The sequence below is a fragment of the Cyprinus carpio genome, chromosome B3, assembly GCF_018340385.1.
Source record: "Cyprinus carpio isolate SPL01 chromosome B3, ASM1834038v1, whole genome shotgun sequence".
NCBI classification, from domain to species: domain Eukaryota; kingdom Metazoa; phylum Chordata; class Actinopteri; order Cypriniformes; family Cyprinidae; genus Cyprinus; species Cyprinus carpio.
This window is the reverse complement of record NC_056599.1, coordinates 563036-587707: the sequence shown is the minus strand read 5'-3', so window position 1 is coordinate 587707 and position 24672 is coordinate 563036. Positions and strand designations below refer to the sequence as shown.

Genomic DNA, 24672 nt, shown 5'->3' with positions numbered 1-24672 from the left:
AGTGAACAAACACAGGAAGAGCTGAGAGTATTTAAAGAAAGAGTTGAGAGTGTATAATGAAGAGGAAGACTGACAGAAAGAGAAGATGGCTGATAAGTGTCACTTGTGTCTGCTGGGACTGATCTTTCTCTCTTCACTTCTCACAGGTAAAGACATCTGTGTTTTTTCTTCAAAACGTTTAGTGAATTAATCTGAGAAAGAGTTCATTTGAACATGATCAGTTTATTATTGTCCACACTCATGCTGTGATCACAGAGTTGTGTCGTGCTACAGAAAATACTGCTGATACTGAACATAGTGACCAGGGCCTCATTTATAAACGTTGCGTACACACAAAATGGTCATAGTAATATGCATATTCAATTTTCCACATATTGCGATTTATAAAAAATAAACTTGGCTTAAATATCTACGGCCATCTAGACCATGTGTACGAACTATTTTTCCTGGGGTGAGAAAAGTAATGAAGTAAAAAATGATTTTAAACTCTGTTTTTAGTTCGATATACACAGTTACATGAAATATTCTACTCTCATTAATGGAGATAAACACTGAAATTACATAAAGTAATTACGCTGAAGTTATATTACCAAAAATTATATGAATTTAGACATATTTGTAGGCTGGTGGATGCGCCTGATAATTTTTCCTGTGGCATGCTTGGTTTTAATGACAGCAAGGAGTGCTATAGACACAATAATTCATCTTTAAATTAAACTGCAGATCTCATGTTATGAGAAAATATTTTTTTGCTAGAACAATGATCAATGATTATTGATATTATGGTGGACACTGCTGGAATCAGTGGTTGATCGGTCTATTGTCCAGTTTGAATTGGACCAGTGATAATATCTTACTGTACAACCACAGCTGCACGGAGGTGATGATGTCATGTGAAGTTTTAAAATACTGTGTCAGTGACGCGCAAGTCAGACAGTTGTATTTACCCTGCAAGAAATATAAACCTATCTGTTTCCACTAAAAACAGCTAAAAGATGTTCACCTCATCAGCAAAACTGCATACATTTAATGTGATTTTAATTGTTTAAAACAACTGAAATGCTATTTGTACAGTGGAAAAGAATGAGATCAACTCTATTTTAAAATATTTATCTGAGAATTGTTTTATACCATTATGGGCCCTATCATACCGCCGGCGCAATACGATGCAAGGTGCAGCACAAGTGTGTTTGCTAGTTTCAATCCGGCGCCGTTCGCATTTTCCCGTCCAGCACCACGTTGTTTAATTAGCAAATGCATTTGCACCCATTTGTGCGCCCATGGGCGTGCTGGTCTAAAAAAGAGGTGTGTTCAGGCGCATTGCGATTTTAAGGAGCTAAAAATAGACTGCGCCATAGACCAACTCAAAGCTGGTCTAAAGTCTGGCGCAATGTTTTTTCTTTGTTATTTAAAGAGCATGTCAGTATAAGCGGGTCCACAACGCGCATACACGCTGCTTATTAAACACAGGGACACACAGCAGCACACAAACATGTCAAATATTAAAAATTAAAGCATTGCAATGGATAAGATTTTTTTGTAGGCTAATTAAATATAAAAATGCCTACTTGTCATAACGGATAGTCATCACATGTATCAGAATTAGGCTATCTATTTGCTCACATACCAGCAGCTCTGTTTCATCTCGGAAACGCGTTCTGTCTTTGCGCTTGCCAAATTCCGCCGTGTAAATAGCAAATCCGTCATGGCACGAGCGCAACTGGTTCTTAAAGGGAATGGAAGATGAGACTCTGATTGGTTTATTGCACGTTACGCCCAAAAAACACCCATTACTCATTAAGAGAAACGGGACAACCCGTTTAGACCATGCGCATGGGCGCGCCAACCGTTTTTCCGTCGTTAAAATTGCAAAAGTGGATTTGGACACGACCTGAGTGCACCTGCGCCGTGCGCTTTACACTTTGCGCTTAGATCGTCAAAATAGGGCCCTCTGTTTTATGGATATTTTGATGTATTTATTCTAAAACATAACAAGGATACTGGTTGATTTTTTTGCAATATAATGTATATGCCACAAATGGTGTTTATATTCTGAATCTCATATTTCCTGAATGTCTTGTACCTGTGTCTTGTGTTAAACACAGTGTCACGTGGATATAAATATGCTGATGCTGGAAATTATATGCAGATGAGGTTATTCATAGTGTGATGATAAATAGGACGGAAGCAATAGCAAGTGCAATAATGTTTATTGAACAAAAGTTCACACAGAACACCTGAGAACAAGCAGAAGGCAACACAATGAATTCTGAGCAGTAGATAATCTCTCAAGGCCAAGGATCCGATCCGGAACACAGACCGCAGGAGAGCATGACGCAGGGACCGAGACGGGCAATCCTGAAGTGAGTGAGGTGATGAAGATGAACCAATGTGAGAACGGGAGTGAAGCGATCCGTATCCAGTGAAACAGGAAATACGAGAAAGATGGGAACAGGCACAAGCAAGAGAGTGACTTATCCAAAGTGACTTACAAATGAGAACAATAGAAGCAATCAGATCAACAAGAGAACAACAACGGTATACAAATGCCATGACATGTCTCAGTTAGTCTAGTACAGAACACGTAGCCAGGTTTTTTTTTTGTTTTTTTTTTAAGAATATGATAGACAAGAAAAGAAAAGGTAAGTACTAGTATTAGTTGGTTAAGTGCAGGCGAAAAAGATGAGACTTTAGATGTTTTTTGAAAATGAGTAAAGACTCAGCTGTTCGAATTGAGATCGGGAGGTCATTCCACCAGCTGGGTGCAGTCCAGGAAAAGGTCCGTGAGAGTGATTTTGAACCTCTTTGGGATGGCACCACAAGGCGTCGTTCACTTGCAGAGCACAAACTTCTGGAGGGTGCATAAGATTGAACTAATGAGCTTAGGTATGTTGGTGCCGTGCCAGTGGTCGTCCTGTAGGCAAGCATCAGTACCTTGAATTTGATGCGAGCGGCTACTGGTAGCCAGTGTAACCTGATGAGGAGAGGAGTAACGTGAGCTGTTTTTGGCTCATTGAAGACAACCCTCACTGCTGCATTCTGGATCAATTGCAGAGCCTTGATAGTACATGCAGGAAGGCCTGCCAGGAGAGCATTACAATAGTCCAGTCTGGAGAGAACAAGAGCTTGGACAAGAAGTTGGGTGGCTTGCTTTGACAGGAAGGGTCTAATCTTCCTAATGTTGTACAGGTCCTTCTCAAAAAATTAGCATATTGTGAAAAAGTTCATTATTTTCCATAATGTACTGATAAAAATTAAACTTTCATATATTTTAGATTCATTGCACACCAACTGAAATATTTCAGGTCTTTTATTGTTTTAATACTGATGATTTTGTCATACAGCTCATGAAAACCCAAAATTCTTATCTCAAAAAATTAGCATATCATGAAAAGGTTCTCTAAACAAGCTATTAACCTAATCATCTGAATCAACTAATTAACTCTAAACACCTGCAAAAGATTCCTGAGGCTTTTAAAAACTCCCAGCCTGGTTCATTACTCAAAACCGCAATCATGTGTAAGACTGCCCGACCTGACTGCTGTCCAGAAGGCCATCATTGACACCCTCAAGCGAGAGGGTAAGACACAGAAAGAAATTTCTGAACGAATAGGCTGTTCCCAGAGTGCTGTATCAAGGCACCTCAGTGGGAAGTCTGTGGGAAGGAAAAAGTGTGGCAAAAAAACGCTGCACAATGAGAAGAGGTGACCGGACCCTGAGGAAGATTGTGGAGAAGGACCGATTCCAGACCTTGGGGGACCTGCGGAAGCAGTGGACTGAGTCTGGAATAGAAACATCCAGAGCCACAGTGCACAGGCGTGTGCTTTTGAACCAGAAACAGCGGCAGAAGCGCCTGACCTGGGCTACAGAGAAGCAGCACTGGACTGTTGCTCAGTGGTCCAAAGTACTTCTTTCGGATGAAAGCAAATTTTGCATGTCATTCGGAAATCAAGGTGCCAGAGTCTGGAGGAAGACTGGGGAGAAGGAAATGCCAAAATGCCTGAAGTCCAGTGTCAAGTACCCACAGTCAGTGATGGTCTGGGGTGCCATGTCAGCTGCTGGTGTTGGTCCACTGTGTTTTATCAAGGGCAGGGTCAATGCAGCTAGCTATCAGGAGATTTTGGAGCACTTCATGCTTCCATTTGCTGAAAATCTTTATGGAGATGAAGATTTTGTTTTTCAGCACGACCTGGCACCTGCTCACAGTGCCAAAACCACTGGTAAATGGTTTACTGACCATGGTATTACTGTGCTCAATTGGCCTGCCAACTCTCCTGACCTGAACCCCATAGAGAATCTGTGGGATATTGTGAAGAGAAAGTTGAGAGACGCAAGACCCAACACTCTGGATGAGCTTAAGGCCGCTATCGAAGCATCCTGGGCCTCCATAACACCTCAGCAGTGCCACAGGCTGATTGCCTCCATGCCACGCCGCATTGAAGCAGTCATTTCTGCAAAAGGATTCCCGACCAAGTTTTGAATGCATAATTGAACATAATTAATCAAAGCATGACTTCTTTCTTGAATAAAAAACTTCTTAGCATCATCGGTCAAGTCAAGTCAAGTCACTTTATTGTCACATCACCACAGCACATGTGCCTTGGTGAGTGAAATTCTTGGGAGCGTGCACCAGAAATTGCAGAAACAGTTAGCATATAACCATACAGACTTCAACAGGTGAAAATATGCAATATGCACATACATATAGTCAGTACACACAGTGTACTATTGGACATACTTACAGTTAGCACTACACATTTTACGCAATATGTACATACATACAGTTAGCACTACACATTATACACTATACACAGAATGTACACATTCTAGATTATGTAGACATATATACGCATGAAAATATGCTAAGTGTACGTAGGCTGGATACAGAAATGTTATGGATGTGCATTGGATGGAATCCAGTGGTAGCAGGTAGATTATTGTGTTAAATAGTTCGGTGTTGAACTGTCAAAGTTAAAGTGCAGTGTGTGGCATACCATATTGTGGAGTATGCTGTAGGGTGTATTAGTTCAGACTGTTCATAAGTCGGATAGCCTGAGGGAAAAAAGCTATCCCTCAGTCGGCTAGTGCGGGATCGGATGCTGCGGAGACGTCTTCCTGAGGGCAGCAGAGAGAGCAGTCTGTGGGAAGGATGGCTGGAGTCATTGATGATCCTCCGGGATTTCCTTATACCCCGCCTGGTGTAGATGTCCTGGAGGGAGGGAAGCTCACCTCCAACAATGTGGCTGGCAGTTCGCACGACCCTTTTCAGAGCTTTGCGGTTGCCAGCGGTGCTGTTTCCAAACCAGGCAGTGATGCAGCCCGTCAGGATGGCTCTCTATAGTGCAGGTGTAGAACGATCTGAGGATGCTGGGGCTCATTCCAAACTTCCTCAGACGTCTCAGGAAGAAGAGGCGTTGATGTGCCTTCTTCAGCACTGCATCAGTGTGTGTAGACCAGGTGAGATCCTCACTGATGTTAACACAGAGGAACTTGAAGCTGCTTACCCGCTCCACAGGTGTCTTGTCGATGGGTGTGTGTTCTCTGCTCTGTCTCCTGAAATCCACCACCAGCTCCTTGGTCTTGTCGATGTTGAGTGAGAGGTGGTTGTCCTGACACCATTTAGTCAGGGTGCTCACCTCCTCTCTGTAGGCCGTCTCATCGTTGTCGGTGATCAGGCCTATCACCGTTGTGTCATCAGTGAATTTTGATGATGACGTTGGAGCTGTGTGTGGCTGTACAGTCATGTGTGTACAGGGAGTACAGGAGCGGGCTGAGGACACAGCCCTGAGGAGCACCAGTGTTGAGGGTCAGCGGGGATGAAGTGTTTTTGCCCATTCTGACCACCTGGCTTCTGCCTGTTAGAAATTCCAGGATCCAGCTGCACAGAGATCTGTTTAGTCCCAGAGTCTGGAGCTTCGCAACAAGTGTGGCAGGCACTATGGTGTTAAATGCTGAGCTGTAGTCCACAAACAGCATTCTCACATAGGTGTTCTTATTTTCCAGGTGGGAGAGAGCAGTGTGGTCGGATGAAATATGCTAATTTTTTGAGATAGGAATTTTGGGTTTTCATGAGCTGTATGCCAAAATCATCAGTATTAAAACAATAAAAGACCTGAAATATTTCAGTTGGTGTGCAATAAATCTAAAATATATGGAAGTTTAATTTTTATCATTACATTATGGAAAATAATGAACTTTTTCACAATATGCTAATGTTTTGAGAAGGACCTGTATAATGCAAATCTGCAGGACCGGGTCATTGTAGCAATATGGTCTGTGAAGCTTAACTGATGATCGATCACAACTCCTAGGTTTCTGGCTGTCCAGGAAGGAGTTATGGTTGACGAACCCAGCTGTATAGAGAAGTTGTGATGAAACGATGGGTTAGCTGGAACCACCAGCAGTTCAGTTTTAGTAAGGTTGAGCTGAAGATGATGGTCATATATCCAGCTAGAAATGTCACTCAGACAGGCTGAAATGCGAGCAGCTACCGTCGGATCATCTGGTTGGAATGAGAAGTAGAGTTGAGTGTCATCAGCGTAGCAGTGATAGGAAAAGGCATGCTTCTGAATGACAGATCCTAATGATGTCATGTTGATCGTTATAATAGCATACGCTAGCAAACTTCAACTAGAAAGAGATGCCGATCTCGCTTGTGTTTTACTCGACAGGTGAGTTGTTTTGATTCGTATCTTTACAGAAAACGTATGCTATTATAATGATCAACAAGATTAGTATTATGGGGCATACACGCCAAACGCAGGGCATCGCGTCTCTAGACCCGTGCGAGGACGCGTCTGATCCATAGTCTGATCACGTCTTTGCATTGACTTTGTATGTAATCTACTCGCGCAAATCGTTGAACTCGTGTTTGCTATGTATGCCCAATTATTGTGTTTGAATGTACACGAGTGTATATATTTGTTGAACAAGTGGTAATCGTTTTCATATCAACTGACTAAAAAGTAATCAATTAAATCCATGATTTATCTTTCTGTCTGATTGATGGCCGTCAGCGGTTGGGTAGAAGACAACAAATTCCATCATTCCACGCTCCTTCTTAGCGTCATCAAACCACGCGATTGTTATTGTTTTGGTAGTGCGCCCTCTAGTGGCAGGTCCTACAACCTGTACCTTTAACAGACAGCTCTGTTTTAACAGACTTTTAAGAAAGGGATGGATGTTTGCTTCAAGTGATAAGTGAAATGATATTATCTTGTTGTATGTGTGTCGTTTTCTTTACATTTTCTGACTAAAAGCAACCAAAAAGCAATTTTAAAGCAGTTAAGCAAATAATAATAATAATCGGCAGGATCCCAGACCAACACAATTAGTGTGCCTCCTCTATTTTTAAACCCACGAGCCGCCACTGTATTTGTCCATCAATTATGATCAGTCAGCCACAAACATGAGCTGAGAATGGCGTGTGCTTAGACTACAGCCAGCTGCGTTCACCATAAAATGCTTTTATAATAACTATAGACACAAACGGTGTACTCTGCATATAGGGAGCGGTGGTACTGATAGTGACACTCAAACATCTGCTGAATTATCTTCATGTTAAGAGTGTGTTTGTGATTCCAACAGCTCTCTGATAAATAGAAACAGTTTCTTCTGCAGAGTTTGTTGTTTGCGTTAAGTGAGGAAAAAAAGACTGTATGATCTGAATCTTTTAATGCTGGTATGTACATGTTTTTATTTATTAATATATAACATAATGATCACTCAGATGTTCTTGTGTTTCAGGTCTCAGTGGAGTGGATGATGTTCATGTGTTCATCAGTTCTGGTGAAAATGTTCATCTGCCCTGTAATAATGCTCTTCATGACTGCAAATCAACTACATGGATCTATAACAGATTCAGTCATTCAGAGACAGTTAAACTGATTCGTTTAGGGATAAAGAAGACAGACACAGAGAGTTATGAGAGACTGAGTCTGGGGTCTGACTGCTCTCTGAACATCAAGAACATCTCAAAAGAAGATTATGGACTTTACATCTGCAGACAATATGTGAATGATCAACAACAAGGAACTGATGCTCGTGTTTATCTGCATGTTCTTCATGGTAATTTTATGATTATGTGGTCAATTTAAAAAGAGCAAACTCTTCATTTAAACTCTCCTGATGATTGAAGAGTGTGTGATGTGTGTGTGTTATTTTGTGTTTCAGTCTCTTCATCATCTTCATCATCCTCACAGACTGAGATCAGTGCAGGTCTCTCTGTGACTCTCTTCTGTCAGTTGTATTCATCTGCTGGAGTCTCTTGTGATGAATGGATCTGTTCTGAGAGAATTAATCTGTTCTGGGTGAATCAGACTGGTGTTAAACTGACGAGATCAGACTCCAGATATCAGATATCAGCTCCAGATCACTGTATCAGCTCTCTGACTACAACACTCCTGAATGAAGATCATAACAGAGAGTGGAGATGTGAAGTTACTCACAGAGATCAACTCAAAACCTCAGCCACATATACTGTCAAGATTTCAGGTGAGAAAACAATCTCATCAATCAGTTTTAGAGCCTCATAATGTCAGTAAAACTGAGAACTGTAAGGCCTCGTTTACACTGCAGGTCTTGATGCCCAATTCTGATTTGTTGCCTATATCCAAGTTTTTTTTGCCGTCCATTTCAACGTTCTTTCAATTGTGACCCATATCCAATTCATGTGTTTACACTTGCCATACTATCTGAAACATCGCGCATGCGTTGTTGTCATTTACCGTCTCCACATACTGAGAATAATCTGACCTGTGCTGACAAAACAAGTCACAATCAGCAATAAAAAAAATGGCATTCTCCATTAAAAGACCTTCAAAATGATTTATGATTTGTTGGAATCAGATAAACAATGACTGAGTGACACTTGTTTGAAGTCGATAGAGTGAAGTCCTCCGTCTTTTCTTATTAATTACTATATTAATAATCACAATACTGGTATTTTTTATTTTATCTTTGCTATTATAAATAAGAACAGATGCAAAAAAAACAACAACAGTAGAACAAATAGCCTAGAAAGAAACAAATAATGTATAACCTTTGTCATTTTATATCTAAACTAAAGCATTCATGTACAAAAAAACAAACAAACAAACAAATAAGTGTGTTCATTACAAATAAACTGCTTACTAAACCTACAAAAGCAGTTCAAGGAAGTGCAGCGAGTGATTCCCTCTTTTCTTTTAGTGTTAGATGAACATTAATGATACAGACGTCCTGTACTGTAATGCACGGATCTAATATAATGTTACACATCAGATGTTTTCCCCAACAGTTCCCCAAGCGTTCACTTAAGACAGAACAGATTCTGTTTGTGTGAATACTGAAATCCTGTAATTCTGTATATGTGCAGAGGTGGGAGTGAGTCACACATGTGCAAGTCACAAGTCTCAAGTCTTAACCTTCAAGTCTCAAGCAAGTCCAAGTCAATTTTTGTGAGAATCAAGTCAAGTCACTGCTTATGTCAAGCAATTCAAGTCAAGTCATACAAATCTTTGATGATTTAACTGAATTTATATATTAAAATAACTTAAAACTACAGTAGTTATGGACTATTTGAGTTTTATTTGCAACTAAAAAATTGCAATATACATTTTGTCCACATACAGCTGAGTTGTTAATACAATAAAAATCTAAAAATAAATCAAAATTTAAACTACATAACCTCAAATGTAAATGTGACTGAAATAAGGTCAACATAAACGCACGAAAAGTATTCAATATGCCTCAAAGATTGCAGAAAACCATGAAAAACTATTAAACAAATCAAGTATAATAGTTTCTATGCCACCAAATGACATTCAAACAGGCTTCACCTTTATGATGAACACATCCTTAAAGGGATAGTTCACCCAAAAATGAAAATTACGTCATTAATGACTCACCCTCATGTCGTTCCAAACCCGTGAGACCTCCGTTCATCTTCGGAACACAGTATGAGATATTTTAGATTTAGTCCGAGAGCTTTCTGTCCCTCCATTGAGAATGTATGTACGGTATACTGTCCACGTCCAGAAAGGTAATAAAAACATCTTCAAAGTAGTCCAATGTGACATCAGAGGGTCCGTTAGAATTTTTTGAAGCATCGAAAATACATTTTGGTCCAAAAATATCAAAAACTACGACTTTATTCAGCATTGACTTCTCTCCCGGGTCTGTTATGAACGTGTTCACAACACTGCAGTTTAGTGATATCCGGTTCGCAAAAGAAATCTCTCGATGTAACCGGATCTTCTTGAACCAGTTCACCAAATCGAACTGAATCGTTTGAAACGGTTCGCGTCAACAATAAGCATTAATCCACAAATGACTTAAGCTGTTAACTTTTTTAACATGGCTGACACTCCCTCTGAGTTCAAATAAATCAATATCCCGGAGTAATTCATTTACTCAAACAGTACACTGACTGAACCGAGCCAGATAACGAACGAATGATTGACTTGTTCTCGAGTCAAGAACCGGTTGCATCGGTTTTCAGATCACCGGTAGTGATGGGAAGTTCTGTTCTTCTACGCGAACCGGTTCTTTCGGACAGTTTGATTCAATAAACCGGTTGCCGAAAACGGTTAACCAGTTCTTTTGAGCTCGACGTAATGACTTCATTGGCGATGATTGCCCTTGATTCAAGCCTTCGGTTTACCCACGCTCATAACATTACCACAGAATCAGTTCAGAATCAATCACCAAAAGAACCAGTTCGGTTCAGACGCGCTGTGTGTCAGTCTGCTTCACGCATGCGCAGTATCATCAGCTCCTCGGTTCTCGAATCGGACGCGTCCGACAGAAACGGTTCTTGACTCGAGAACGAGTCAATGTTTCGTTCGTTATCTGGCTCGGTTCAGTCAGTGTACTGTTTGAGTAAATGAATTACTCCGGGATATTGTTTTATTTGAACTCAGAGGGAGTGTCAGAAATGTTAAAAAAGTTAACAGCTTAAGTCATTTGTGGATTAATGCTTATTGTTGACGCGAACCGTTTCAAACGATTCAGTTCGATTTGGTGAACTGGTTCAAGAAGATCCGGTTACATCGAGTTATTCGTTCGCGAACCGGATATCACTAAACTGCAGTGTTGTGATAGCGCTCATAACAGACCCGGGAGAGAAGTCAATGCTGAATAAAGTCGTAGTTTTTTATATTTTTGGACCAAAATGTATTTTCGATGCTTCAAAAAATTCTAACGGACCCTCTGATGTCACATGGACTACTTTGAAGTATGTTTTTATTACCTTTCTGGACGTGGACAGTATACCGTACATACATTCTCAATGGAGGGACAGAAAGCTCTCGGACTAAATCTAAAATATCTTATACTGTGTTCCGAAGATGAACGGAGGTCTCACGGGTTTGGAACGACATGAGGGTGAGTCATTAATGACATAATTTTCATTTTTGGGTGAACTATCCCTTTAAGTTAGAGCCTTCCTTTTAAACAAAATAATAACAAGAAAAATTGAATCACACAAATCTTGCACCTGTTTATCAGGTGGATTGACTATTGTACATTATTAACCTGTGTGTGTGTGTGTGCGTGTGTGTATGTGTATACAATATATTTATCTGTATCTCCATAAACTATCCATATGCTTTTCACTCAAAGCCTAACATTGAAGACCAATTATTAAACACTTTACACATGCAAATACTAAGTGTTATTAAAAAAAGGGCTGACATTTCCTTATGAACAGGGAATAACCATTTACAATGCATTGCACTTGCAAATAAATAATAATAAATAAATAAATTTGATAGCGCTCACAAAGTGTATTTTTTAAATGCATCCAAATTCTCAATAAAGCTGTTTTCACTGGTATATTTTTCTGTTTCTGTTGTAATACAACAGGATGAATATGAAACGGCTCTATTAAGACTACATAACCATCTCCATTAGATGTTAATCTGCACAAAAACCCTGATTCATAATCACGACGTCGTCTGATGAAATCAAACACGCATAAGATAAAGACAATGGCTGTGCTGTGATTTCGTGAGTTAAAGGGACAGAGTATCTGTTTTAACTGAAAGCGCTGCTGCTCTCAGCCGCTCGCTGAACAGAGCAGACGCAGAGAGAGGTCTGCGCGTGCGCTGGGAAAACAAACCTTGCGCTCGTACGGCAGTACCACCGAGTCTCAGAAACTAAATAAAGTTTGTCCGAGATGTCGCTAGATTTCTCGCTAGGCGCTTAAAAATAAATAAATAAATTGTCGCTAAAGGATTCTGAAAAGTCGCTTAATCTAGCGTCAAAGTCGCTAAGTTAGCAACACTGTGTCCACGCTCTTACGCTAGCTCTCTCTGCTAGCCTGCTGCGTCACTTGGTTAGGTTGCGGTGCATTCAAAAACAAACAGATATTTATTACAGTTTTCTCGATTGCTAACACAATTAATGAAACAATTCACCATTTTCTCACAACTATAAACACAATCTCAAAACTACACACCAGCTTGTGCAAACTTTAAACTTCCAGGTCAAAATCAAACAGTTTAGTCAAAAACATGTTCTCGTTTGTCAGACTCAAACTTTGGCCGCAGATGATACACAAACCTGACAAACACACACTACTTCACTGCCTAGAGAACACTAGTGAGATCACTTAAAACACTGTTACAAAAACCTCCTTTTGGGAAACAGGAATCCTTTTGCTAGTCACTAACTCTTACAGTATAAAACATAAATAGAGGGGTGCAGATACAGTCAAATACAGAAATAAACTAAGAAAAGTTTACTGTCATTACACTACTGTAAAGAGATCTTACAGTAAATGAAAAGCACTACAAGAGAAAAGTTAAAAAACCAAACAACAGAATATAGAGTAAACACACATTGGAATGTATTGTCAGTTACTTTACAGAAATAAATAATGAATGAATAAAATAAATACATAATTACGTAAATTCATTCATTCATTCATTCATTGAGCATACTCTGCCAATTTGCATTACAGTATTTGTAGTGTCCTTATTTGTTACAGCAGTTTCTAAGTCTTCTGACAAAATACTTCTCTGCCTCCCCTAGACAGTCGTCTCTCAGTTCTGCACAAATACAGAATATAATTGGCTACAAATCGGTTCAACAGTAATGAGTTTGAGGGTGTACAACATGTATTACAGTATTTATTGTATATAGAATAAAGTTCTCTCATCTGAAGTACTGCTGCTGTGTACAGTACTGTTATTATTGTATGTGTATTGTGTTAGTAGTATTGAAACCCTGTAGAGGAGCCTGTAGGGCAACTTCCCTCATGGGAGTCCATGCAGAAGAACACAGTCAACTATAGCGCTTTGTATTTCATCAGGAACATTTGACCTTTAACCCCTCCTATTCCTCTTTGTCTCCCACTACCAGGATTCATTTACCAAAACTCATAATCAGTTGTGCTCTTGTTCATATCATCCTGAGATTCTGACCTGTGTGTCATCAGTTCTGCTACTGAATGTTCACACATGGATAAATGTGCGCTGCTTGAGTTAATTACTGTATATTGTGTGTTTGTGTTTTCTGAATGAGAACATGGTTAAAACTCTGCAAAATAAAGGTGTTTTTGTGTAGAGTGTTGCAGAAAACACTGAGCAAATAGAAAAGAGTTTGAAAACAGGTGAAAGGTGTTAAAAGTTTTGAGAAACGTTTCTTTGTTTCGAGAACTGTATGAATGGTCTGGAAAATTAGGCCAAATGAATCAGTTATAGTGTGTTAGCAATCTAAAAAAAAGTCTCAAGTCATGAATATAAAGTCAATGTCAAGTCAAGTCTTTTATGAATATCTGTCAAGCAAGTCTCAAGTCATAAAATTTGTGACTTAAGTCTGACTCGAGTCAAGTCATGTGTCCCCTATCTCTGTATATGTGTGTATTTATGGGGATCGAGAAATCGAGAAGCGATTAAAACCAGCTCAAACCAGCTACCATGCTTCAAAACATACCAATTATGATTTTTTTCTGCAACAGGGCAGCCCAGTAATATTTAGTTATGAATTAATATATATATATATATATATATATATATATATATATATATATGTGTGTGTGTGTGTGTGTGTGTGTGTGTATATATATATATATATATATATATATATATATATATATATATATGTATATATATATTAACTTTAGATGTTTAATTACTACTTGGAGCAACCAACAAAAACCCCCACCCTAACCACCACCACCACCTTTTTTTTTTTTTTTTTGCCTGTAGCCCAAAATAGCCCGTGCGAATTTACACTCATTTTGCCAGCACAGGTCACATATGACATCATCAAACTGTACCAAAAAAAAAAAAAATGTTTTTATGTTTTAATGACATACAGAACACAAAGCCTCAGAAAATCCGATCTACAGAACAAACTGAGACACTAAAGCTTCTTTCAGTCTGACAGAAGAGAAACTCAAAACTCTGCTGCAAACTCATGAACAGTCCAGAAAGTGCTGCTGTAAATAGTGAAGGAGCTAAAACTTGACGACAAAAATTGTATTGTTTACTGCAATGTGATGATCAAAGTTAAAATATGACTGTCAAGTTCTGTAGTCTGATGCATCTGAACATTCATCTTTACAGCTCGAGCTGATTCAACAACAGCAGAGACTCCAGTCCACATCACAAAATCAAATACAACAACACCAGCAACTTCTACACCAGGTACAGTCAAAAACAATAAATAAATAAATAAATACTTCACTGTTGCCAGTTTTACTGAATCCTCTCCATGTTATTTAACAAATGCATGTAATCACTTAAATTGAGTTGTTTCAATTAAATGATGTAAAAAAAAAAAAAAAAAGTTATGAAAATTAAGTGTTAATGCCTATTTTCCACAATCTCGACCGAGTGCTCTTTGTACAGAGAGATATATAAGAGATTATATGCAGTGAACAAATAAAACACAGTTTATCATTGGATTTATATCAGCACATCTATGTTCACTGCATGAAGCAACCGATACTAGAGTCATCATCTACAACCAACCACAAAAACTTCAACAGAACAGAAACTCCTCGAAAACCCAAAATAACATTTGAACATTAAACACAGACAGGTCTCTTTCTCTTTACTGTAAAAAGCAAAATAATACATTATTTAACAGCTATTAAAAAAACAAAAACAAAAAAACTTCCAGTCTGTGTAAATACAAAATCATTTATTTTAGATATAGCCTGATTTGTGAACACTTTCACAGTCACATTTTCTTTTTAATTTTTATCTATAAATAGTATAATGATTTAATAGATGATAGTCTCATGAAGCAGTGCAGGTTAATTTATCATTTCTGTGACGTGAAGCTCAAGTATGCTTTGATGTTGATGATGTTTGGTTTCTGTGTTCATGTCTGAACTGAACTAATATTCATGATCACAGATCCAGCAGAAACTGAAGTCAGAGGGACTGCTGGACCATTATTCAGAGGTACCACTCGTCTTTACATTGTTCAGTGTTTTATATCTTTGATTTGATTTCCAGTTTCACAGATTGAGTCTGTTTTATTCTGTTGATTGTGTCTCTCATCTTTCCTGCAGTGATTGTGATTATTGTTGAGTTTGCAGTGTTTGCTGCTCCTACTGTGATTCTTCTTCAGATCATCTGTGACAGAAGAGCTGGTGAGTTTTTCAGCCTCACACAATCTGAAACAATATTTAAAATACCAAAAACTTATAGAGGATTGTCTATCATTTTATTTATTTATGTTTTCATCTCAGAAAACAAAGAAAAACTCTGACCACCTTGAAGAAATGATGCCATCCATTTTTTAATTTTTAATTTTTATTTTTTTTTAACAAATAACAGGCGAGCTGAATTTTCATTTCTATGGAGTTAATGGATATTTGCATGCAGTGTGTACAGTCATTTTCTTGTGTTTGGTATATAACCTGCTTTAAATACAGTATTAAATACAGTAATTTACAGATTATTTGTATAATAATCTCTGTTCTGTGTGATGGAGCTGCTTTTGTGAATCTTTTATCTCATCTGTTAGTTTTTGTTTTTTATCTTTTTTTTTATTATTTGTTTATATTTTGGTTGATTGCTAATCATTTCCTTAATAAAACCTCTGCAACTGCGTTTAACAATTGTCCTTTGCTGAGATATTTCTTATGAATCTGCTGATTCCCCTTCATGAGCTCGTAATGTGAGGATGTGTTCAACTGTGGAGGAAAGCAACAAAGATGAACAAATAATGAAATGATCCATTCATGTTCATAATAATTCACAACTTTATTGTGGTTAGTTCAGAAATCCATTTTGATAAACTAATGACTTCCACACACTTCACCTTTTCTCACAGCTGCGCTACAAGAGCAAATTTATTAGGTTTGGAATTATTATTGCCCCAAAAATAATTTAAATGTAAAAATTTAAAACTTAAATTTGTTTGAGAATCAATATATTTGCTCTCTCTGTGTGTTAATACAATATAACACTTCAGTAAACACTACGCAGGCTCAGTCTGATCTAATTCAGGACAAATCCACCCATTCAGACTGCAGTTAGTGAGCAGCCAATCAGATTGAACTGATGTCAGCTCCAGCCACTATATCTAGTATATTCAACAGAATCTGTGTTGACGTCGTCTGAAGGTGAGACTATAGTAACACTGGAACTATGACACACAAACAGACTCTTGAAAATATTCTTCCAGAAGCAGATTCCCCTTCAGTCACGATATGATTACTAATCATTTTACTGCTTTGAGCCCTAAGCAACCTATTGAGAAAAAAAAAAAAAAAAACCTGCATATGCTGGTTAGGTATGTTTTGAAAGCTTGGTAGCTGGTTTAAGCTGGTCCCGAGCTGGTTATAAAATGGTTTATAGTGGTGCTAATCTGGTTATAAGATGGTTTAAACTGGTGCTGAGCTGGTTTGAACAACTGTAAACAGTTCAAACCAGCTACCATACTTTTTGTTTTTATTTATTTATTTATTTATTTTTTTTGTTGTTTTTTTTCAACAAGGCCCTCGGATATTTGGTTGTGAATTAAAATAAATGTAATATATAAAATTGACCATGCTAGAAGATTTGCAAGGAGGACTTGTGGAATTTAAATGAATCTACTCATATATAGTATATTGATTTAGTTTAATAGAAATGTAAGTCTGATTCAGAGGAATGTCAGAAATGGTCATTTGTTTGGTTGATTTTATTCAGTTAATTAAACAGTCTAATCTCATTCCATTGTTAACCAAAAGGAGTTTAGTGGCATACAGAAGCTCACTGAAAGAAAGAAGAGAAACTTGATTCAGAATTCACAGTATGTCTAAACTGGGTTCAGAGATGATCTCTGCTCTACTGCGGTCTAACTCACATGTTTCCAAACCTCAACAGTGAGATCACAGCTCTGAAACACTACAGCTGCTATAATTAATACACTATTTTTGTTACCAAAGTGTAGAACGGCTGTCAACCATCTCAAGATTGTTAGTAGGTCTTGACTCTGGAATAGATGCAAAACATCTCTGTAAAACTTTATACAGTATATGATGATCCCATAATCACTAATATCATAATCATCTGCAGAAATACAGCAAATAAATGAGCTGTACATCCTGACACTTAAAATCGTGAAGTTTCTTGAGGAGCGTCAGACTGGTTGAGAGAGTCTTGAGTATCATGAGAAGTTTCTCATCCTCATGTAGGATGTGCTCGTCTTTATCAGATGGTCAGTTTGACAGATTTATAGCAGCTAATTCTGTTCTCCTCCAGCCTGCGCTCAATGTTGTCAGTCAGAGAAATAAAGAATCAGTCATGAAATACAGTACCTCTGCCTTCTGATGATCTCCGTCACTTGGTTGAGACACATTTACACCCTTGAATGTGTGTGTCATTCATGTATCTTGTCTCACAGACAGCAGAGTTGTCAGAATCAGCACTGACTGTCTTTTCTCTGAAGAAACAGACGTAAGGCCTGCAGCGTCATCTACATCTCCACCAAAAGTGGGGCAGTCGTGGCCTAACGGTTAGAGAGTCAGACTCGTAACCCAAAGGTCATCAATGAGTCCATGAACATCTGAAGATGACTCTCTGTAATACGTTGCACAGCATCATGGAGTGTAAGACCTAACTCTTGTTTCATACAGTGACTGAGGGTCAGGTTAGGGTTCATCTTCTGCTCATCAGAGCAGCAACAGTGAGGGCCACGTTGTCTCTCTCTAATCAAACACACCTGATTCAATCAACATCTAGATATTAGATACACCAACAGTAGAGACGTTCAGCGTGTGCAGTGTTCTGGAATCCCCTGAACAATACAAACATCCACAAATCTATATAAACATCCATAAATGTAAGCTAAAACAGTCTCCCCATAAAAACATCAGGTTCCTCAGTCCTGCTCCTGGAGGGACACTTTCTGCGGCTTAATTAAACACACCTGAATCAGCTAATCAAGGTCTTTGAGTTTACTTGAACATCACAGCCAGGTGTGTGTATGAGGAACCCTGCTTCACATGAAATCACTCAAATAAACACTTTAGAAACACTGCACCAATGAAACTAACAGTGAATTTGTAAATAGACTGCAGCAAACATTTTTACAAAGAATAAATTCGGCTGTAGAAACACAGTTAAAGAAAGAATAGGAACTGTGATCTGAATGTGTGAGAATTCACAGCATCATCCGTCCAAACTGGGTTCACAGATGATCTCAGATCTGTGTGGGTTAAACCAGTCCAAACTGGGTTCACAGATGATCTCAGATCTGTGTGGGTTAAACCAGTGCGGTCAAACTAACTGAGTTCTCACAGCCTGCAGTAACACTCTTCAGAAAACACTAGAACACAAACCACAACACAATCGTTGTGAAGCAGCTTCAAAGAAAACTAAAGGAATGAATAGAAAGGTGATGTTCTTGACTCTTAAAGATGTCTCTGATCAGCACGTGTTTGTCTTAATGCTGATGTGTGTCTGTTGATGCAGCAGCATGTGTATTGCTTGTGCTGTGTTCATGCTCTCTTGTTTTCTGCCTTGTTCAATAGTCTCTATGTAACTGTGTTTAGTGATTGTGCATGTTTGGATATTGGGACGGGTCAAAAGTTTGCTCAAAGGTTTGGTGTCAATATGCGAAAGCATCTCACACATAAAAAAAACCACCACATTTTTTCAACATTCATTATATCACCCATAAAAATTTGAATCAACAAAACTGCAATTACAACATGAAAAATACAGATTATCAGTTTTTCTCGATTGCTTAAACACTATAATCAGGCTTTTGAACTAAAATTTCAAGACCATAATGCCATTTATTAAAAAGCACACCCATTTCCCTGAACTATAAACACTATTCCCCTTTTTGACACATGAATCAGATTTGTTGAACTGTCACTGCAAAACTCTACACACAAATCCCTTCATTTCTCATTGCTTAGAATTCAGTATTGTTCACTCAAGTCAACATAGCTTGAGCTCGATTAGCACACAGATACCCATGTGGAAACACTAAGAGTCAAAATGTAATAAATGTGTTTAAGCAATCTAAAAAAAGACTGTAATCCAAAAGCTACCCTCATTTCTGAAACTTCATTATTTTGCCCATGAATATTTTGAGTATCTTCAGGGCATGGTGCCTATGTCACCTACAGACTTTCATAACGACATGCCAAAGCGTTCATAAATTATAGCATTTTACCACCAAATTTAAAGTAGCTGGCTTTTGTAGCATCTCTGAAGTGTTTTAAACAGCTCAGTCTGTCACAGCACACAAATACTTGTTTTTAGTATTTCTAAAAACTGTTTTAGAATTAATATTCTACAAGTGAGTCATGGATAGTGGAAACATTTTCAGTAACAAACCAGTTTCATCAGTAATAACTTGATTTTATTTCTAGAATTTAATGGCACACACGAAACTACTGAAAGAAAGATGAGAAACTAACAGTAATGCAAATAGCCTATAGATCATGTTCAGAGCAATTGTGGTTAATATGCAGTTCTCACACTGAAGAACACGTTTCACACAATGTGAAGCAACACTTCTCCATCACACACTGGCATCGTGTCAGTCAGTAAATAGCAGCTTTAGCATGATTTAAACAGATCAGAGGAAGTGAACAAACACAGGAAGAGCTGAGAGTATTTAAAGAAAGAGTTGAGAGCGTATGATGAAGAGGAAGACTGACAGAAAGAGAAGATGACTGATAAGTGTCACTTGTGTCTGCTGGGACTGATCTTTCTCTCTTTACTCCTCACAGGTAAATTAAATTCAAGTTTATTTGTATAGCGCTTTTTACGATACAAATCATTGCGAAGCAACTTTACAGAAAATTAAGTTTCTACAATATTTAGTAGTAGCTTATCGGTGGTGACTGTCAGTTTATGTGCATACAGCAGAAATGTTCAGAAAAATCAATAAAAGGCGTAAACAAACAGACGATTAACACTATTAACAGCTATTATGCAATCAAACTTATAGCAAAATGTGGTAGTTCTGTATGTTGTCTCTGGGTTAGCATCATCTGAGGTCCTCTGAGGGGTTGGCATCATCTCTTCTCAGGTGTTCTGGATCCAGACTGGAGCTTGTGTAAATCCTAGTTACCACGGGATGTAAATCCTGTGGCAAAACAGAAACAAATAGAGATAAAATTAGCGTAGCTGCTGTTCCAGCCAAGTAAAATTAATTAGTTTAACCCAAGCTAAAGAATAATAATGCACATTTGATCAGATATAACTGCAGTCCAAAATTATGAGATGCATTATTTGAATGCTTGGTCAAAGAGGTGTGTTTTTAATCTAGATTTAAACAGAGAAAGTGTGTCTGAACCCCAAACATTATCAGGAAGGCTATTCCAGAGTTTGGGAGCCAAATGCGAAAAAGTTCTACCTCCTTTAGTGGACTTTGCTATCCTAGGTACTATCAAAAGTCCAGCGTTTTGTGACCTTAGGGAGCGTGATGGGTTGTAGCGTGGTAGAAGACTAGTTAGGGACGCAGGAGCTAAATCATTAAGGGCCTTATAAGTAAGTAATAATATTTTGTAACTGATACGGAACTTAATAGGTAGCCAGTGCAGAGACTGTAAAATTGGGGTAATATGATCATATTTTCTTGACCATGTAAGGACTCTAGCGGCTGCATTTTGGACTACCTGTAGCTTGTTTATTGAGGATGCAGGACAACCACCTAGCAGTGCATTACAATAGTCCAGTCTAGAGGTCATGAATGCATTAACTAGCCAATCTTCATGCAGGAACAGGTAACATGTTTCGTAGCTTGGCAATGTTTCTAAGATGGAAGAATGCTGTTTTTGTAACATGGGAAATATGATTTTCAAAAGACAAGTTAATGTCTAATATAACACCCAGATTTTTGACAGTAGAGGAAACAACAGTACATCCATCTAATTGCCAATTGTAATCTACGAGATTCTGTGTAATGTTTGTAATGTATCTCTGTCTTATCTGAATTAAATAGAAGAAAATTATTGGTCATCCAATCTTTTACATGTTTAACACACTCTGTTAGCTTAGATAATTTTGAAGTTTCACCTGGTCTTGTTGAGATATATAGTTGAGTATCATCAGCATAACAGTGGAAACTAATCCCGTATTTTCTAATGATATTACCAAGTGGCAAACATGTATATTGAAAATAGCAGAGGACCTAGGACAGATCATTGTGGCACTCCATATTTTACTGGTGATAAATGAGATGACTCCCCATTTAAATAAACAAAGTGGTAGCGATCGGGACAGGTAGGATCTAAACCATCTTAAAGCCTGCCCTTGGATACCTGTATAGTTCTGTAATCGATCTATGAGTATGTCGTGATCTATGGTGTCGAACACAGCACTAAGATCAAGTAAAACTAGCAATGAGATGCACCCTTGGTCTGACGCAAGAAGCAAGTAATTTGTAATTTTAACAAGTGCAGTTTCTGTGCTATGATGGCTGGGACTGAACATTGAAACCCGACTGAAATTCTTCATAGAGATATTTTTTTTTTTTTGCAAGAAGGAGCACAGTTGAGCAGACACAACTTTTTCAAAAATTTTAGACATAAATGGAAGATTTGAAATGGGTCTGTAATTTGCCAGTTCACTAGGATCTAGTTGTGGTTTCTTAATAAGAGGCTTAATAACCGCCAGCTTGAATGGTTTTGGGATGTGACCTAAAGATAACGACGAGTTAATAATATTGATAAGCGGTTCTTCTGCTAGAGGTAACAACTCTTTCAGTAATTTAGTGGGTACAGGATCTAATAAACATGTTGTTGGTTTAGATGCAGTGATAAGTTTATTTAGCTCTTCCTGTCCTAGAGTTGTAAAGCACTGCAGTTTATCCTTTGGGTGCGATAGATAAAACTGAAGTATTAGACGCTGTAGAATCTACATTTGTTATTGTATTTCTGATGTTATCTATTTTATCAGTGAAGAAATTCATAAAGTCATTACTATTTAACTGTGAGGGAATATTTAGATCGGGTGGCGTGTGGTTATTTGTTAATCTAGCCACTGTGCTAAATAAAAACCTTGGATTGTTTTGGTTGTTTTCTATGAGTTTGTGGATATGCTCGGCCCTGGCAGTTTTTAGAGCCTGTCTATAGCTGGACATACTGTTTTTCCACGCAATTCTAAAAACTTCCAAGTTAGTTCAAGTCAGTTAACGCTGAGCCATATAGTTAATATCAGTGATACACAGCATGCACGATACAAGGAAATGGTCAGTAACATCATCACTTTGAGGTACAATATCTATATCAGTAAGATCGATTCCATGCGATATAAATAAATCTAGCGTATGATTAAAACGATGAGTGGGACCGGTGACATTTTGCTTTACTCCAAAACAGTTTAAAGACATCTGAGTTTTCTCTTCAAGACAGTTAGTGAATTAATATGAGAAAGAGTTCATTTGAACATGATCAGTTTATTATTGTTACAAACAGAACATACTGGATTATTCCTGTTCCACTAAAGCTAGACAGTTTCACACTCAAACATCTGCTGAATTATCTTGTTAATGTTAAGAGTGTGTTTGTGATTCGAACAGCTCTCTGATAAAGAGAAATAGTTTCTTCTGCAGAGTGTGTTGTTTGCATTAAGTGAGGAAAAAAAGACATGATCTGAATCTTTTAATGCTGGTATGTTTATGTTTTTATTTATTAATGTATAGTATAATGATCACTCAGATGTTCTTGTGTTTCAGGTCTCAGTGGAGTGGATGATGCTCATGTGTTCATCAGTTCTGGTGAAAATGTCCATCTGTCCTGTAATAATGCTCTTCATGACTGCAAATCAACTACATGGAACTACTATAACAGATTCAGTCATTCAGAGACAGTTGAACTGATTAAATTAGGGATAAAGAACAAAGACACAGAGAGTTATAAGAGACTGAGTCTGGGGTCTGACTGCTCTCTGAACATCAAGAACATCTCAAAAGAAGATTATGGATCTTACATCTGCCAACAATGGACAGTGAATGGACAAAAACTGAGAACTGATGCTCGTGTTTATCTGCATGTTCTTCATGGTAATTTTATGATTATGTGGTCAATTTAAAAAGAGCAAATTCTTCATTTAAACTCTCATGATGATTGAAGAGTGTGTGATGTGTGTGTTATTTTGTGTTTCAGTCTCTTCATCATCTTCATCATCCTCACAGACTGAGTTCAGTGCAGGCCACTCTGTGACTCTCTTCTGTCAGTTGTATTCATATGCTGGAGTCTCTTGTGATGCTTGGATCCGTTCTGAGAAAATTGATCTGTTCTGGGTGAATCAGACTGGTGTTAAACTGATGAGATCAGACTCCAGATATCAGATATCAGCTCCAGATCACTGTATCAGCTCTCTGACTACAACACTCCTGAATGAAGATCTCAACAGAGAGTGGAGATGTGAAGTTACTCACAGAGATCAAGTCAAGACCTCAGCCACATACACTGACAAGAGACCAGGTGAGAAAACAATCTCATAAATCAGTTACTGAAGAGTTTCTGTTAGATGTGCTAATATAATGATAGACAATGCTAGATTTATCTTGTGTTTACTAATTAAAATATAATTGTCAAATTCTGTAGTCTGATGCATCTGAACATTCATCTTTACAGCTCGAGCTGATTCAACAACAGCAGAGACCTCAGTCCACATCACAAAATCAAATACAACAACACCAGTAACTTCTAGACCAGGTACAGTAAAAAATACACTTTGACTGTTGTGAGGTTTACTGAATCCTCTGTTGTCCATGTTGACAAATGCATGTAATCACTTAAACTTAAAATGAAAGAGTTGTTTAAATAAAGTGTAAAAGGAAAGACCTGTTAGTGTTTAAAGTTCAGATATTCTGGGCTTTACAAAGAGTTTTGTGCTGAAGAGTAGAGCGTGTGGTTATTTTATGGGAGAGTTATTTGATAAGTGTTTTTGTTTCTTCATGCATTGAATGCGTTAATGTCACTGTGATGATAAATAGTGTTTTATTTGTTCAGTGTATGTGCTCTATTAGCTGCATATTGAAACTGAAGATAATTTTGGACTACCACTCCATATACAATGAGTACACAGTCTGTGTGTGTCCCATCAGACAATCACAGACAACATTCACACACACACAACCTATACGCTCAAGCTCCACTCTTCACCACAATCCTAACCAGAACACAGACATGAATATACTAGAATCTGCTCGATATAACTGACCCGCTGTAACTAAAACACAGACGTGAATATACTAGAATCTGCTCGATATAAC

The 24672-nt window shown here is 38.0% G+C and overlaps 1 protein-coding gene and 1 long non-coding RNA gene across 2 annotated transcripts; both read left to right on the top strand.

The window, feature by feature from the left end:
* Window positions 1-24135, top strand: LOC109092610. Its single transcript, XM_042721100.1, has 4 exons — window positions 1-146; window positions 23128-23454; window positions 23558-23878; window positions 24032-24135. Exons 1-4 carry the CDS (start codon window positions 86-88, stop codon window positions 24133-24135), a joined length of 813 nt encoding a protein of 270 aa, XP_042577034.1. The 5' UTR covers window positions 1-85.
* Window positions 15357-16047, top strand: LOC109092611. The gene is made up of 3 exons (XR_006154119.1): window positions 15357-15398; window positions 15509-15589; window positions 15689-16047. It is a non-coding gene; the product is annotated as an uncharacterized LOC109092611 (long non-coding RNA).
* Window positions 24136-24672: the final 537 nt, after the last annotated feature.

Coding starts and splice junctions, on each gene's coding strand:
- LOC109092610 (XM_042721100.1), top strand. CDS start 86: ATGGCTGATAAGTGTCACTTGTGTCTGCTGGGACTGATCTTTCTCTCT. Junction 147..23,127: donor TCTCTCTTCACTTCTCACAG/GTAAAGACATCT, acceptor CTTGTGTTTCAG/GTCTCAGTGGAGTGGATGAT. Junction 23,879..24,031: donor ATACACTGACAAGAGACCAG/GTGAGAAAACAA, acceptor TCATCTTTACAG/CTCGAGCTGATTCAACAACA.